This window comes from Falco biarmicus, chromosome 6, assembly GCF_023638135.1.
Source record: "Falco biarmicus isolate bFalBia1 chromosome 6, bFalBia1.pri, whole genome shotgun sequence".
Classification (NCBI taxonomy): Eukaryota; Metazoa; Chordata; class Aves; order Falconiformes; family Falconidae; genus Falco; species Falco biarmicus.
The window spans coordinates 12,776,189-12,791,212 of record NC_079293.1 but is presented as its reverse complement, the minus strand read 5'-3'; the positions used below and the strand labels follow the sequence as shown (position 1 = coordinate 12,791,212).

At 39.5% G+C, this 15,024-nt stretch overlaps 1 protein-coding gene across 7 annotated transcripts in view; it reads left to right on the top strand.

Annotated features, from left to right (window-relative positions):
* The window catches only part of FAM135A (family with sequence similarity 135 member A), a 99,548-nt gene that overhangs the window by 18,930 nt on the left and 65,594 nt on the right, over positions 1–15,024 (top strand). For 2 of the 7 annotated variants that reach the window (XM_056342799.1, XM_056342800.1), the window contains exons 2-3: positions 4,485–4,570; positions 8,244–8,364. The exons of 3 other annotated variants lie outside the window; for them this stretch is intronic. In XM_056342799.1, the coding sequence (XP_056198774.1) occupies positions 8,288–8,364 (77 nt within the window). In that variant the 5' untranslated portion in view covers positions 4,485–4,570; positions 8,244–8,287. The remainder of the gene's footprint in view (positions 1–4,484; positions 4,571–8,243; positions 8,365–15,024) is intronic. 2 more of the 7 variants (XM_056342798.1, XM_056342797.1) reach the window with 1 other exon arrangement.

The following is a 15,024-nucleotide window of genomic DNA, read 5'->3' as shown; positions in this document are numbered from 1 at the left end:
CTGACTTACTCCCCACTTGGATGTGACGGTGTGAGCATTGCCACTTTGGACCCCTCCCCTGAGTCCTTCAGTTTAAAGCCCGCCTCACCAAGCTGGCCAGCCTGCTGCCGAAAATTCCCTTGACTCTTCTAGACAGGTGGATCCCATCCCTCTGTAACAGGCTATAGTCAAAGAATGTCCCGTTGTCGTAGAAGCCAAAACCCTCACAACAGCATGAGCCACAAAGCCGGAAGTTGATGTGCATTATATGTCTGTTTCAGCCTGCACCCTTGCTGGTAAAATAGAAGAAAAAATCACTTGGCCACCAAAGTTTTTCACTTGCACCCCGAGGGCTTTATATTCATCCTTGGTGTCTGCCCAGGTGTCATTCGTATCCATGTGAAAGAGCAACAGTGGATAGATAGCAGTCCGTGCTCTTGACAAACTGTGGCACCCTCTTGGCAACATCTTGGATCTTGGCTCCCAGAAGGCGGCATACCTCATGTGACTCCCTTTTAATTAAGACTTTTATTAAGTATTTAGAGCAAGGGTCCTCAAACTTTTTAAACAGGGGGTCAGGCACACGGATGAAGTGGCAGCAGGCCATCTGCGGCTGCTTGGTTTCCCCCCCAACCCCCGGCGGGGGGGGTCTGTAAATACCGGGGGCCAGATTGAGGACCCTGGGGGGCCGTATCCGGCCCGCAGGGCCGTACTTTGAGGACCCCTGATTTAGAGTAAGCACTTCATTTTTCTTTTTCTCCTGCACTGCTCTTCTGTTAGGATTTTTAGGAAAAGATAGATAGATTGTATTAATTGAAGTTTATAAGCAAAATAAGTAATTAATTGATTTACAGATGTATTTCTAGATACATTACTTCTGCTTTAGTTGGAGGCATTTCTCTTTATTTTCATCCCTGTTGTTAAGGTAGCTGGATGGTGAATGGACAGCCTAACTGCTGATTTACCCTGTCCGCTCTCCTTGGTTCTTAGCGTGAGAGTGTAGCAGTATTTGGTTCATTTTTCTTGCTCAGCCAGCATGCAGGATCAAAGTGGGACAAAGGCTGGCTAAATGTGGTAGCACATATCCTGAACTGACACTGCTTTTCATCAAAATGCTGCGTTTTGCTGGTTCTGACTGAAAGGCAGTCATGTTGGTGCCAGTTATTTCATACCCTTTTAGACATGACTTTTAAAACGTGGGGTTTTTTTCTTAGGGAAAGTCTTCGCAGAAGGCAAATAAAACATTCATTGGTTTGCTCATGTTCTGTTTCCTCTTTCTTCACAAATTACTGTTGGAACCATTGTTCAGTTCAGCCTAATGTGGAAGAGGAGATCTCAAAGATGAAGTTTTTGTTCTGTGTAAATTGGTGGCTGAAGAGAGAGGACGCTGAAGTCACCATACTGGGAGGAAAAATACAGAAGTCTGCTAGCATGGGGTCTGTTTTGCAGCAGCTGGCCAGTTGCTGTGGATATGGCTTTGTTGTATTTGCAGGGTGTGCAATCTTCTGCCTAGTTAAGGAGCCATAAAAAGTAGGGGCTGTCATGGTGGAGGGAGAAGGACACATTGGTAGGAAAGCAAGCTTTTAACAGTGCTGCTCACAGAACTTTTCATGTTAAACTTTTTAATGAGGAAGCTTAGAAATAACATGTCATTTGTCAGACAGACAGAAGGGAATAAGCCTAATAAATGTTCAAGATGAATTACTGTATCAAATACATGATCTATTAATAGGGGAGAAGAAAAGAAATAAATGCAACATATTAATGACTTCCACGCTCAGTGGGAATAATCAAGTTGTCAGCTAAGAGTAGCGAGTGTGTTGTTTTTATCAGTGTGCTGCATAAAGGACCAGATATTGGTGCTAAATTTAAAGTAAAAAGTAGGAAAATTTGAATTTTAATGCTTGATTAAGCTGGTTGTTTATCTAGCCCATTAAAATGTCATAGATACCGTGCATTAGTTTTGTTAGAATTGGTGAATCAAACCTTGTAATGGCAGGCTGGGAAGTAATCTAGGCTTGGAGAACCAGGCGAGAAGAAAATAGTAATAGTTGAGTTTTGCCCTAAGCCCATGAAATTAGGCCATTGTTTAACTGTATTTAAGTACCTGTGGCTATTTACATTCATATAATTATTTAGAACTGTGAAACTGTAAAAATAATTTAATTAATAAATCCTGATATAAAGCAGTTTGTTCTTTTGTCTTTTTGACTGGCAATGATGTTATCTTTATAAAATTGAGATGATTAATTGAATAAGGTTATACTAGATATCTCCACTTAAGGGATTTTATTGTTTGTTTCCTTGTTTTACAACATGATGATTATGCAATCTAAAATTCAATTAGCATATCTTTTCTACCCCCTCACCTTTTCAATTACAGAGGACCAGAGTTTATTTGTAGTGCTGGAAAGCTCTGGTCTTCAACCAGGACAGTGTGATACCGGGTGCTGCACAGCTGCGAAAGGATTTCAAAGGACAAGAGGGTTATACTTGATGCAGTAGTCCAGGGTCTCTCTGCAGGGGATGCAGAGAGAGAGGTGAAATGATCAAAATAACAGGCTGGTTCTTTGCAGCACCATGCTGAACTAATCATGCAGTGAATTATGCTTTTTCAGCCTCGCAGTAATTAAAACAAAAGAGGATATTAGCTTGGATGAGTTTTGGCTTACAGATAGATGGGACATATTTCTAATCACATGTGGAAAAACTTGGCAGGTTTTGTGCAGTGTCTTGCCAAAGTCTGTGAGAACCCAGAGAAAACGAAATGGAAACTACTGTCTAGGTTTACAGTCAGATTTTTGCTATTGTGCATACTCAGAAAGTAGGTGTTAGGAATAGCCTTGCAGGTCAGGTCAAGAACTCTGTTTTTGCTACATTGAGTTTCAGCTGAAGGCTGTGTCCAAGAAGCAGCTAAAATTGGAATTGAAGACAGTTCTCAGGTGGGGGGACAAACCTGTGAGTCATCAGCACAGAGATAGATGGTAGTTGAATTTGTCTTGGCAGGTGCGGGATCTCTGAGGAGAAGAGGACAGGGAAAAAAAAGGTCAGGGATGGAGGTTATCAAAGCTCCTACAGCAACTCAGAAGAAATAAATTAACTGAAGACTGTATTGAATGAGCAGCTAGAAGAAAACTGGAAGAAAATAAACATTTTGTTGATTTTCAGTTGTAGGATTCTGTATTTTTGCTTTTGTCTTCCACTGAATATAAAATACTAAATCGAGGTTAGAACAAGTTCAGCTACTCAGAATTTTGCGTGTTTTCTCTCTCTGTCTTTTAAAAAAGATTTTAATCCTTTTAAAAGAGAACTGGTATGAACACAGGCTGTATTGCATTGTTAAATAAATGGAATAGATGTCAGTGGCATTTCAATGCAGTGTTATGTTACCAGGATTTTACCAGGGCATTATTGATAATTTGTAGTATCAAAGATGTAGAGTCACACATGACATAAACAAGTGATTTGTGCTTTAAAATATTAGGGATAATGTACTTTTATTATGCTGCGCTTTCTCTGTTTTCTTCTCTCTGAAGCTAAGGCAAACCCAGTTTATTTTCATGGCTTGCCTGTGCAATCTGTGATAGATTTTGTGTTTGTATTTCTCTGAAACATAGGTACAGAAAGAATGCAGAGTTCCTCTAAGAAGGGATAACTAAGCATTCTCTTTTCTTGGTGTCCAAAATCTAAAGGTCATCGAATAAAAGGGAGACTTTTCTTATTTTTTAGGGTATTTTTAAAATAACTCTAATGGTTTAAGAATACAGGAGAGGTGGACTAATTCTTAACAAACGGTTTTAAGGTAGTGGTTTACCAGGAGCTTCGAGGAGAATTTCAGAGTATTAGGTAGCATTGACCTACTGGTAACATTTGCTCTAGGGAAGTGGGTTTCTGGTCTTAGGGCTCTCCCCCTTGTCCCCGAAATTTTGTCTGCTGAGGGGAAGGGACACAAGATTTTCCGGGAAAATTTAATCTAGCCTATTTTTGTAAATCGTCTCCTCCCTGGTAGCTGTGTAGGACTGTGTGGAGGCATGAGCTGTATTTGATGACTCAGGCCGAATGTCCTCCTACCTGCTCATCACTACATTGCTGCTGGTGAGCTGGGAGTCTCTCTGGAGATTTGGAATGCTGGGCGGTGGCTGGGGGCGTACTGGAGTCCTCTGGGAGCTGGATTTTAGAATTCCTTGGTGAAGACAGGGTTAATTTGCCTGAACATGGCAATGCCAGCTTTGCCAGAGCTTGGGCTTCACGAAAGTGGTGGGTTTTTTTCTTTATTTTGGAAACATAGGTATAAGACTGCTACACTTAGAGAAAGCCAAAAACTGCAGTGCAGGAACCACAGGGAGATTGGAGAATGCTGGTATATGGTACATGTATGATTGTTGGAGAGGACATGATAAGAGGCTTTTATTAGGACTCAGGAAAAGAGAATGAAGAACATGAATACTGAAAAGATCTAGAGATACTGCTCTTAGTAAAACATTGTTTGTTTGTTTGTTTTTTAGTTCAAGCAGTATGTTTTTAACAACAGTAGAGAAGAACTGGAAGACTGGTTAATTAACATACTAAAATGGAGTATTTATCAGAGGAGGTAAGACTTTCTTCCAACGTACTGTTGTTTTGTTTCTAGCATTATCTTGCAGTTCCCAGTGCAAGTAGCTACACAAGCATTTCTCTGAGGACAAAGCTGGTTTAGGAGGTTTCACCTAAGGTACACCTCCATCTGTCTTTTCGTTACACTCTGAGATGCTCTGATGCAGCTGCTGTAAAGTATCACTAAAATGATCCAATATAGAAGAAAGCAGAATCAAGTAACATTCATTCTGATGGTCTTTTAAAATCTGATATCTTGTGTGTATTGTAACCTCAGAAAAGATTAGTTTGGGTGATTAAAGAAGTGGTGAGCTAGTATGTGGGGACAGCATGGGCTGGCCAGGATATGTAGAGATTTTCCAACTGAAGAAAATAAACTCCCAGAAGTATGAATGTATGTTCAGTTTTGTCCCTCAGTATAAGATCAAGTGGCTTGTATGTTAAGTTTTGTCCCTCAGTATCAGGTCAAGTGGCTTTAAATGACATTTTAACTATTGGGGATGTTCAGTCTCAGTGCTTAAATATTTTTGAATATTGAAATGCTGTTTTGATTGTAAGTGTTAAGTAGCTACTAAAAGTTATGAAACCCTGCGTTTGTTCTAACCTGTGTATTAGGGTATTCTTCTCATTTGTTACTGGTTCTTCTGACACGTTTAAATGCTGCATTAACCTCTGTTGCTCAGATGCAAAGAGCTCCTACTGAAGGATTCTTCTTACAGGCAGACAGAACAAACGTGCAGTTCAATAGTTTGGTTTCTGAATGCTAATTATATCTTCAAAATACAACCATAAACTCATGAGTTGTAGACATTAAATGTCATTGAACTTAGTGAGGTTTAGCTGTAAATTTGAGTAGAATGTATGCAAATAAATACTTCTACATGAGTTTGATTTTTTTGTTAGCTTTTGTATGATTAGTGTACAAAAATGAAAGACATTGTCCAAGTTTGAGTTTCTCTTACTTATTTAGTCACTGCATTACACTTTCTATTATATGGTACAAATAAAAAGAACGCTGTTTTCCTTTGCAGTGGTATGAAAGACTTTGACAGAAAAGCAGTGATTTGGTTTATGTCAGCCCAGGGCAGTGAATGCTCCCCTTCACCCAGGTTAAGGTGCATGTGGAACAAGTTGATGCTTGACAAAGAAAAAGCCATCCTCCAGAGGTCAGCTGATAGACTGCAATCCTGGGTACTTGTGGTGGCATGCAGTGTTGCTTTGTGGATGCACTGTTTTTTGAACTGTGGCTCAACACTTACTGGTTTTGCAGTTGCTACTGGAGCAAGGCTTGGGGGCCACTTTTCCAAGTGCTGTTGGTAGTTGAGCAAGGGCTGTGTTACTGGATTAAAACACATGGTGCTGTGTTGTGCAGGCCTGTGTTCACTGGACCCTGTGTTCAGTCTGCAGGGATTGCTTGCCCAGGCAATTTTTAGTGGGCTGACTGGGGATGCTAAGTCAGCTTGACAGAGAAGAGAGGGAGTGGCCCCAGTGAGAGCCTGTTAGACACAGTGTAAGTACCACAAGTTCACTAGACACCCCTTTTGGCAGTAATGCAAGATAAGGCTCTTGAAGTTGTTTGGGGTTTTTTTGTTGAATGAACTTGTTCATAAAATGGACCTTCAAACTTGTCAAATTGCACTAGTACTGGATCGTTCTGAGTTTTCCTACTGGTGACCTGAGGGACCCTGAAGCATTTGGGAGTGACTCCTTGGCCCAGCAACTCTTGCAGGAATAGTTTTCTGTTCTCTTAGTGGAGGCAAACTGTTCAGGGACATAGACAGTGGTACTCATTGTGCTGGGAGTCAGAGGTGTGTGATGTCTTCCTCCCTTGAAAATGTAGTTTCATAAAAATGCAAGCAGGTTGAAACTGCTCCATGGCATCCTTTAAGTCCTTTTGCCTTTTCCTGGGTGTTTGATAGTGGGCTCCTTCCAGAGGAATTGAACAGTTTCATCACAGGTTTTATGCACAGCCCACAAGGTTTGTTGCCCAGCGGCTAGGGGTCACAGCAGGTCTAGGATCTCTCAGTCTGCTCAGTGGCAGGTTAAGTTCCATTTGCAGAAGATGCATTTGCATTTTGGTAGGTGATACACATATGATAATGCAGAATGGCAACCCCAGAGAATTAGAGTGCAGAACTTACTGATTCTAGCTTTAAAGATGACTGAAGACTTACCTACACAATCCTATAGACGAAGCAGTGGAAGAGGGAATTGTTGCAAAGCCCTGTAAGTTATCAGTGACAGTCCTAACACTGCATGCTGTAGCACAACTTGTAGCATCTTTCAATTAAACTGTTGAAAACCCTTGATTGAGATTTGAATGATGACAGGATTTTTAGACAAGCTAGATTAATAGCATCGTCTAGATGCTGTAGTTTTGATCTTGCAGTAAGGGCCCTTAATCAGAGTTCTTCACACTGTCATAACTCAGCTTCAGAAGCAAAATTCCTCTTTCCCTGTCCCCTGTTACTTCAGCAACATACTGTTCCTGTGTTTTTGTAAAGTGCATGCAGAGTCCTTGTATTGGCTGTTAAACCAAGGTCAGAATTAACTTCTTGTTTATAGTTAAAAATCTAGACCTGTGCTATGGTGCTTGAAGCCTTCCAGCTCCTCTAAAGTGAGTACAGAAAGGTAAATCTTATCTTGAGTTACATGCTAAGATAATTTAGTTGGTAAGCTATATGTAGCTCCTAAAGGTAACTTTGCTTTCAGGTGACTGAAACGTGCTGTGGCAATGTCTTTTTTGGCCAGCTACTCAGTTTCAGTCTCAGTAGTATTGCCTGCTGCTTCACGAACACCCAAATTTTGTTTAGAAACAAAAAAAATCCCGCCATAATCCATTCAGGCTCCAGCCAGGCTAGCTTTTTTATGTTTATTGCTTCTGCATTAGACCCAGAAGGTGGACTAATGTGCATGAAAGATAGTCTGCTTTAGGTTTTGATTTGCTTATTCTTCAAACCAGACAGTGCTTGCAGGAACTGGGTAGTTTTGAAGACAAGTGTTTGCAGAAAGTGTAGTCTGTTTTTGTTGAAGGAAAAACAGCAGAACTCCGTAATGTCTTCAGCAGGCAGCTGTATATTTGCAGGAAGGTGCCAGTCTGTGGCTGCAAAGACGGCAGAATTAACACTTTACTACTAACAAAGATTGACTAAAAATGGGTATGTTGCCCTTCTTAACTCCTGCCTTCCCTCTAGAATCTCCTCATCTAAAGCCCTACGTGACCTGTCAGGCACTTTCTCTGCACTGTTTGGCCACACTGTAATTCAGCTGTGCCTGTCCTCATGTCAGAGTTGAGGCACTGCTGCCTGCATAGTCATTCTGCTTCAACAAGGGCTGGAAGCAGACCGTGCTCTTGTTCTCCTTGTCAGCAGTATTTCTCCCTCTCCAGCCAAGTACCAGAGCAGAGCTGCAGTGTGTAGGTATCAGTAAGTGCAGGATTGTATTATGCTGATGGTGTGTTGTGATACTTCTCTGATAACATTTGATTACTTTGCAACAAAGATAGAAGTTACTGTGGGCTAGATTTGGTACATCCTATATTCTTGTTTACCCTAGGGCCTGTATATTTAAGGAAGTTGCAAAAAATATGTGTAGTTTTGTCCTTTTTAAGGACCAGATAGGCATTATCCCCAGCTTGTGTCCTAAAAAGTTTGTTTTCTGTTTGTTTTCAGTAATTAAGGTGCTGACAAGTTTTGACTTCTTCATCCTCATAAACATGAGTGAAGTTCAGGCTATGGTAGAATTCTCCGTGGAGCTCCACAAATTCTTCAATGTGGATTTGTTTCAAAGAGGGTAGGTAGTGTGTTCTTTCAGACTTTACTGTGGTTGATGGCTGATGTTGGAAAGACCTTAATGGGTACTGTTGTGTAGTGTTGCTTCATGTATTATTGACTATTTTTATAGTGATTTGAAAAATTTTTATTCCTTATTGGAAAGACATATACTTTCTAGGAATTAAAATTAAATACTCAAATAATCTGGCCTAAAACTGAAGTTGTCATAAAATACTTTTTTTGTCTAATTGGAGAAGAGGGAAGCTCTGTAGATTTGGAGGGTAGATTATATTCTTATCCAGGTCTTTACCCTTTCATATCTTAATTTATGTAATCCCATTTGTTTAAAATACAATAGGTGTTTCTCTTGAATCCTTTAAAAATGTTGATTCCCCAATTAACTCATTAGTTTATCGGTTTGGCAGTGGAGGACTTCACCAGCTTCTCTCCTCCTCACAGTGTGCTGTGACTCCCCACTGCCTCTTTAGACTCTCCTGACCTCCTCTTACTCCACCAGGTCTCTGTAAAAGGCTTGTGCACGTTCCTTTCACTTGGTATTACCTGATTGTCCTCAGATTACTTTGTAAAGTCCTCCTTTCCTATGGCTGCATAGGAAATAATCCTTTGTAGCTTATTTTTTAGTTAAACAGTATTGGTCATCTGGCATTGTGGTGCAATGCCCTTCTGACAGTCTTCTACAGACTACAGTAAAAATGTCAGTATTGTAGTTCTTATGATGTTTGTTTTAGATAAATCTGGTTGAGGCTGTGCCAGCGCTTACAGATGGGGAACATATATATCAGTGTTGATTTATGATAGCTCCTTTTTCCAAAATATTGTAGAATAACTTAGAAACATATTAGTAATAAGAAAATACATTTTTTATTTTAACCTTGTCATAATTCAGGGCAAGTGGGGGAGTCATTTGTTTTGGTAGGGTTGGTTTTTTTTGTTTGTTTTCTGATTTTTCTGACAAGCTGAGTTGATGAAGGCGAAGTAATCAGAAAATTTCATTGCTTTGGGATGCACATAGTTCCTCCACCTTGAAGTAACCCTCTGGGGTGGGTATTTTGGGGAAGAGTGATATTAAAAAAAGGTAGGATTGGGAGGGAGCTCAGGAGAAAGAGGCTGTTATAAAAAATGTATCTTGGCTAGCTAGCCTCTATCTTTGCCATGTTATGTTAGTTTTCATCTATATTTTGTTCAAGCTAGCTTTTCTCTAAATTTGACCTGAAGGTGGTACTGACAGAAGCAATGATCCATTATGCTTGCTACCATTTTCAGTGAAAGTATATGTAAAAAACTATGTCCCCTTTCTAGGGAAAATTGTAATTTCACTCTTCATTGGAAGAGAAGGACTAAGGAAGGCTGAAGAGGTCTCGGAAAACACTGAGAATATTCTAACTGCTTCAGCAAAAAAGCAGAGTCTGCTGAACTGTAGACTTTTTTAATCTCTGAAATTGGTGGGGAAGGAGAGGGTAGAATATGACAGTTGTTAACTCTAGTAGAGAAGAGCCTGAAAAGAAGAAAGTGTTTTGGTTGTCTTAACTTTACATTTCAAATGATTCCTTAGAAGGGTAGTTGAGAAGCAAAGCACAGCAGTATAATTACCAGTGCTCTACTTGGCATCTTTCTCTTTAGCTTACTCTTTAAAAAGCGGTAAATTCACAGGGCAAGTTCAGAGAGGTGGAATGCTGACATAATGAGAAAAGCGACAGGAGTAGATAGATACTACCTCTCTGGTTTCAAGCTGAACCTGTAACTCTGGGCATGTTTCCTTAGAAAGCAATGTTGGGAAGGAGAGGGAGCTTCCAGAATAATGCAAAAGACTGAGCAGTGTGGCTATTGCAATGATTTCTGTGAATCTGGGTAAGTTCTAGTATTTTTCTAGGGCACTGTTTTTGTATTTATTGGAGACAGGATGTAATATTTATGCTGGCAGAAAAGCTCTTGTATGATGGATTGAATCAGCAAAAAAGGAAATCTTTAGTTTCATTGTTAGCCTCCTAGTTTTGAGCTACCACCATGTTCAGTGTGGTTTCTCTCACCAAAAGTCAGATATAGAATTGATAGTACTCTGGGTTTGTTTGGGATTGTGTGCATTCAAGCCTACCCGGCTTAGCCTGACTGTCTCATACTGGTAGAAGTATAGTGACCTTCTGAATTGTGTAAAATAAAATGTTGGCTGTTGCAAGTAATCACATCAAGTTGATCAAGCTCCTTCTTAAAACTTAGCAGATTTTTATTCAAACTGTTTGCTTGGAGAGTTCATAGTCTCACTCTTTTGATTATTGGAGATGTCATAATCTCCAGCCTAAATTTCATTCTGATCAGTTTTTCATTGTTTTTTTAAACAGCTTTTTTCTGTTCTTTGAATGACACTATCAGTTCGAGTGTTGACCCTGATGTATTTTTAGATGTCAGTCTTTTGTCTCCTTTATTAAATATGAACTGAATCAGTTGAATCTGTGGCATTTCCCCACCCTCCCTTTCTGTCCAGTCCACATATCCCACTATCCAATCAAAACCATTATTATCTCTTCCTGGTTTTATAGCTATTTGAAGAAATCTGCCAGCTGTTGCATCCGACTGTAGCATGTTTTCTTGGATCCATATCTGTAGTGACACTATTGCCAGAAGCACTTATGACTTTGTTTATGCTAACAATTAATTTGCTACGTTAGGAATTAATTACTAAAAGCAGTGTTAATGTCCCTACATCTCTGTGCATCTAGGGTTACTTCAGTCTAGATTTAATCTCATCCTCTGGACCAATTGTTTTGCATTGTGGATGTATTTTGAAGTTGTTCATACCAGTAATTGGTTCAGGCCTTTTTGTTCTCGGGGTGAGGAGGTTGAAGTGCATTTTGTGACAAGTAGATCAGAGCCTGTGTTTAGTTTTTTTCCAGGAGATATCTAGGTGATATACACGGAAGGCTCTCAGTGAAATGAAGCAGCACACAGCAAACCAGGATTGTTTGGGAAGGTGCCTCAAAACCACTCTGCAGATGTAAACCAATCCGCAGTGCAGACAGCCAAAATTTCTCATAGTATTTCACTCAAGATCAAATCAACTCACTGTTATAACTATGTTACTCTCCTAACTGACCCTTTAAAGCAGACTGTTTTCTTTATGTTTAGGTAATTTGTTTTTCTAAGTGGAGGAGAAATACACAGAGCAGACACTTCATTCTAATACACGAGACTTGCTTTTATGTGTAGCTCCCTGCTTCTCATCTAGTTCAAGAAAGGTTGTTCTATGTCTGTGGTGATTCTGGTGGTTAGCTTCCTCTGACAGTTGCACTGTAGCTGTAAGTCACAGAAGTATGTAGTAAAGTTAAATAATAGAGTAATATCCTTATCTAATACAGCTATTTCATTATATTTTGTTACAACACTGTGCCACTTGCTTCAAATAAGGCTTCACAATTTTCCTTTCTGAACTAGTGGAATGTGATGATGGGGAAGTTTTGCTCAGACAGTGATTGATATGTGAGTATTGTGTGACAGAATGAATAAAACCAGTGTAATTGTTTGGTACCTGTGAGAATGATGGTGTGAGATAGTGATACTTCAGGCTATTTTGTCGTCTTTGTTCGTAAAAGCTGCAGTTACGATTTTGGCTCTGTAGTGCTGACCTTTTATAAATGTGAAAGGAAATAAAACAAAGCTTGGGTGCGATGTGGACTTCAGAAGTGGAGAATGAGTTGAGTGGAAAACTGATTGGATGATTGCGCTCAAAGAGTTGTCAGTGGTGCAAAGTCCAACTTGTAGCTGATGACTAATGGCATCCCTCATGGATTGATACTGAGTCAGTAGTTTACTGTTTTGATTGACAACCTAGACAGAGTGCCTCCTCAAGTTTTTGAGTGATAACAGATTGTAGGGAATGGTTAGATAACCTGGAGAATGGAGCTGGGGCTTTGTAGGGATCCAACCAAACTGGAGAAATGGGCTGGTAGGAATGTCATCAAATTAAGGGCAAATGCAAAGTCCTCCAGACGGGGTTGAATAACCCCGTATGTCAGTGCAGGCTGGGGACCAGCTGGCTAGAAAGAAAGCACCTTTGCAAAAAAAGCTACTGGGGGTCCTGGCGGACAACGGGTTGAACATGAGCCAGCAGGGTGTTGTGGCAGAAGAGGGCCAATTGCATATCATTCTGTAACAGTGAGAGGAGAGTGTAGCAGCAGGCATAGTTCGGAAAAGTAAGGTCTCCATCCTTTCTGTGTTATGCTGCCTGATTTCCTGCCAGCAGTTTAGCAGTGCTGTCAGGCTGTATTTCCCATTTACTTTGTTTTCAAACCAGGCTACTTGTCTTTCCATACTGACTTGCCTCTTTGAAAAATCTGTAAAATAGTTGTTCAATACATACATATCTTTTGCAAAAATACTGTCTCATACACTTGAGAACTATTAAGAGGTATAGGGTTTCTCTGTGATGAGAGTTACTGCCCAGAGTGTGGGATTTCTGAACATGTATGATCAGTTTATTTACTTTCAGTGCTGGAGATAGGGAAAAGTTGGTTGGGTTTTTTTCTGTTTGGCCAGTATCTTTGGACAAAAGCTGTTTCCTGAAATCATTTTTTGCCACACTGATAAATACTGTGTCTGTGTCACTGTGCTTCCCTATTTATATTTACATTCATATGTTTATTTCTGTAAGTCCTTTAACATAAGGACTCTCCTGTGTTTGCACAACAGACAGCTAGCTCTTAGGTTTATTACTGAAAGGCCTATTCTGCCTACTTATAATAATTGTTAATAAGAATAATCTTTCAAAACTTTATCAGCAAGCCATGTTCCAGGGAACTGAAATGAAAAGCAGTTTTGGCCATAGAACAGATGACAGTGTTCTCTTAAAACATTTTTGTGTGCGCTTAGAGCATTGCATGCTTGTTTTCTCTAGTGGTGATGTTATCAGTTCTAGATGGACAGAATGTATGATGTCCTGGTAATTTGATTTTGACTTATCTTTTCCTGGTGTTTAAAAATTTGTGCAGATAGGAGGTTGGGGGACACCCGTGGCAATTTTAGCACTGTTTGTAACAGAAGTTTGGGATTTTTACTTGTTACACTTTCTGCTCTATCTTCTGCCGCTGCCTTCTGATGATTATGAATGTTATTTACAATGCTGTTCTTCAAAGATGTTGTTACTGTAAGAGCAAGTTGTCTCTTACTTGGTTTTCTGCTGTGGACTGTGAATGCTTACCCTCCATGTTTACATATGTGTTTTATCTGTGTCAGCATCCTGAACTGAGGTGTAAATGTTTTGAGCATTTCTGAATTCAAACAACTGGTTATTGAAAGTGCCACAGTGCTTTTTTAAAAGTTAACACTGCAGTTTAACTTGCAGTTTTCCCCACCGACTCACGAATTCTAATGCCTAACTTGCAATAGTTAGTTGAGGTTTTCATTTCTCTGGAGCTGTGTACTGCTTTTTCATTTGTGAAATGATAAATCGAATGAGCTAAAGAAACTTAGCTGATGGTTTGTAGTTTAGCATAGTGCACGCATTGCTGCAAGACCTGCTTTGAAAACAGCTTTAGTCTATGTTTTCCCTATATCCGTGCATTCTTATAATGCCAATGTTAAATTCTTACTTTATCACTAATAATTTATTTTTTTCAGTAATATGCATGCATATACAACTGGCCAAAGCTGGATTTAGGTGGTTTTCAATAGCAATGTCTCTATGCATGTGCTTTGTCTTTTTTTTATTATTATTTTTTGTAACAGTTTTCTTTGTGAAGTAGAGTATCTGCTGTTTCATTGCAGGTGTCAGAAACAGAACTCGGTAATGGTTATTTCAGCTAAGTGTAAATTTGTTGTTAACCCAAGTAGCCTATGAATGGTGCAAGTGAAATAAAGTATTAACAGTAGGTCTTCATTACAGCTGCAGGTTTACATTTGTGCCCGGTGTGTCTAGTTATCTGTTACTTCACTTTGTTCTGGGATAAAACAGTCTTGCAAAAGCACATCAAGAGTTTACATTAGTAATGTGAGTCTACCACAATTTTTGAAGTGTTTTGTTTTATAAATACTGTTTAACAGATGGAAGAAGAATATTAAATACCTTTCACAGAAGAGACTAGTGGATTCTAACATAAAGCACATTTTTTTGAGGTGTATCATACCTGAAATCAGGTTATTAGTAAGTTTTCAGTAGCACGAAGTTGCTTGTGAACCTAAGTCCTATTCAAAGTCAAAGGAATTTAAGCTTCAGAGACTACTGGAAATGACAGTCTCATGGTGTTCTTGTGTGTCAGGGATTTATGTTTTTTCCATGTGCAGATACTTGCTGATGTGTCTGAGCAGTACTGACCTTTTATGCTTCCATGTGTGTGATTATGTAGTGTAGTGTGAAAGAAAATACACAGAATCGGAATATAAATTTTAATGAATCTTACTACAATTACACAGTAATTTCATGAGAAATAATGCAATATATGAGAAGCGGTTGGGGTTTTTTTCTGATCCAGTAAGTTGTCTACATTGGTTCTATAATGTATTAACAGAAAACTAAAATTTGAAGAGTACTCTTTCAGTACAGCCACTTTTCTTTCTCTTGGCTACGTCAGGAATGAAAAGGTTTTGTCCTTACAGAAGTAGCCTCTCTTAACATTTTGTAATGTTAGCATATGATCAAATAACACACCCTAATGGGCAAGGAACATTCAGA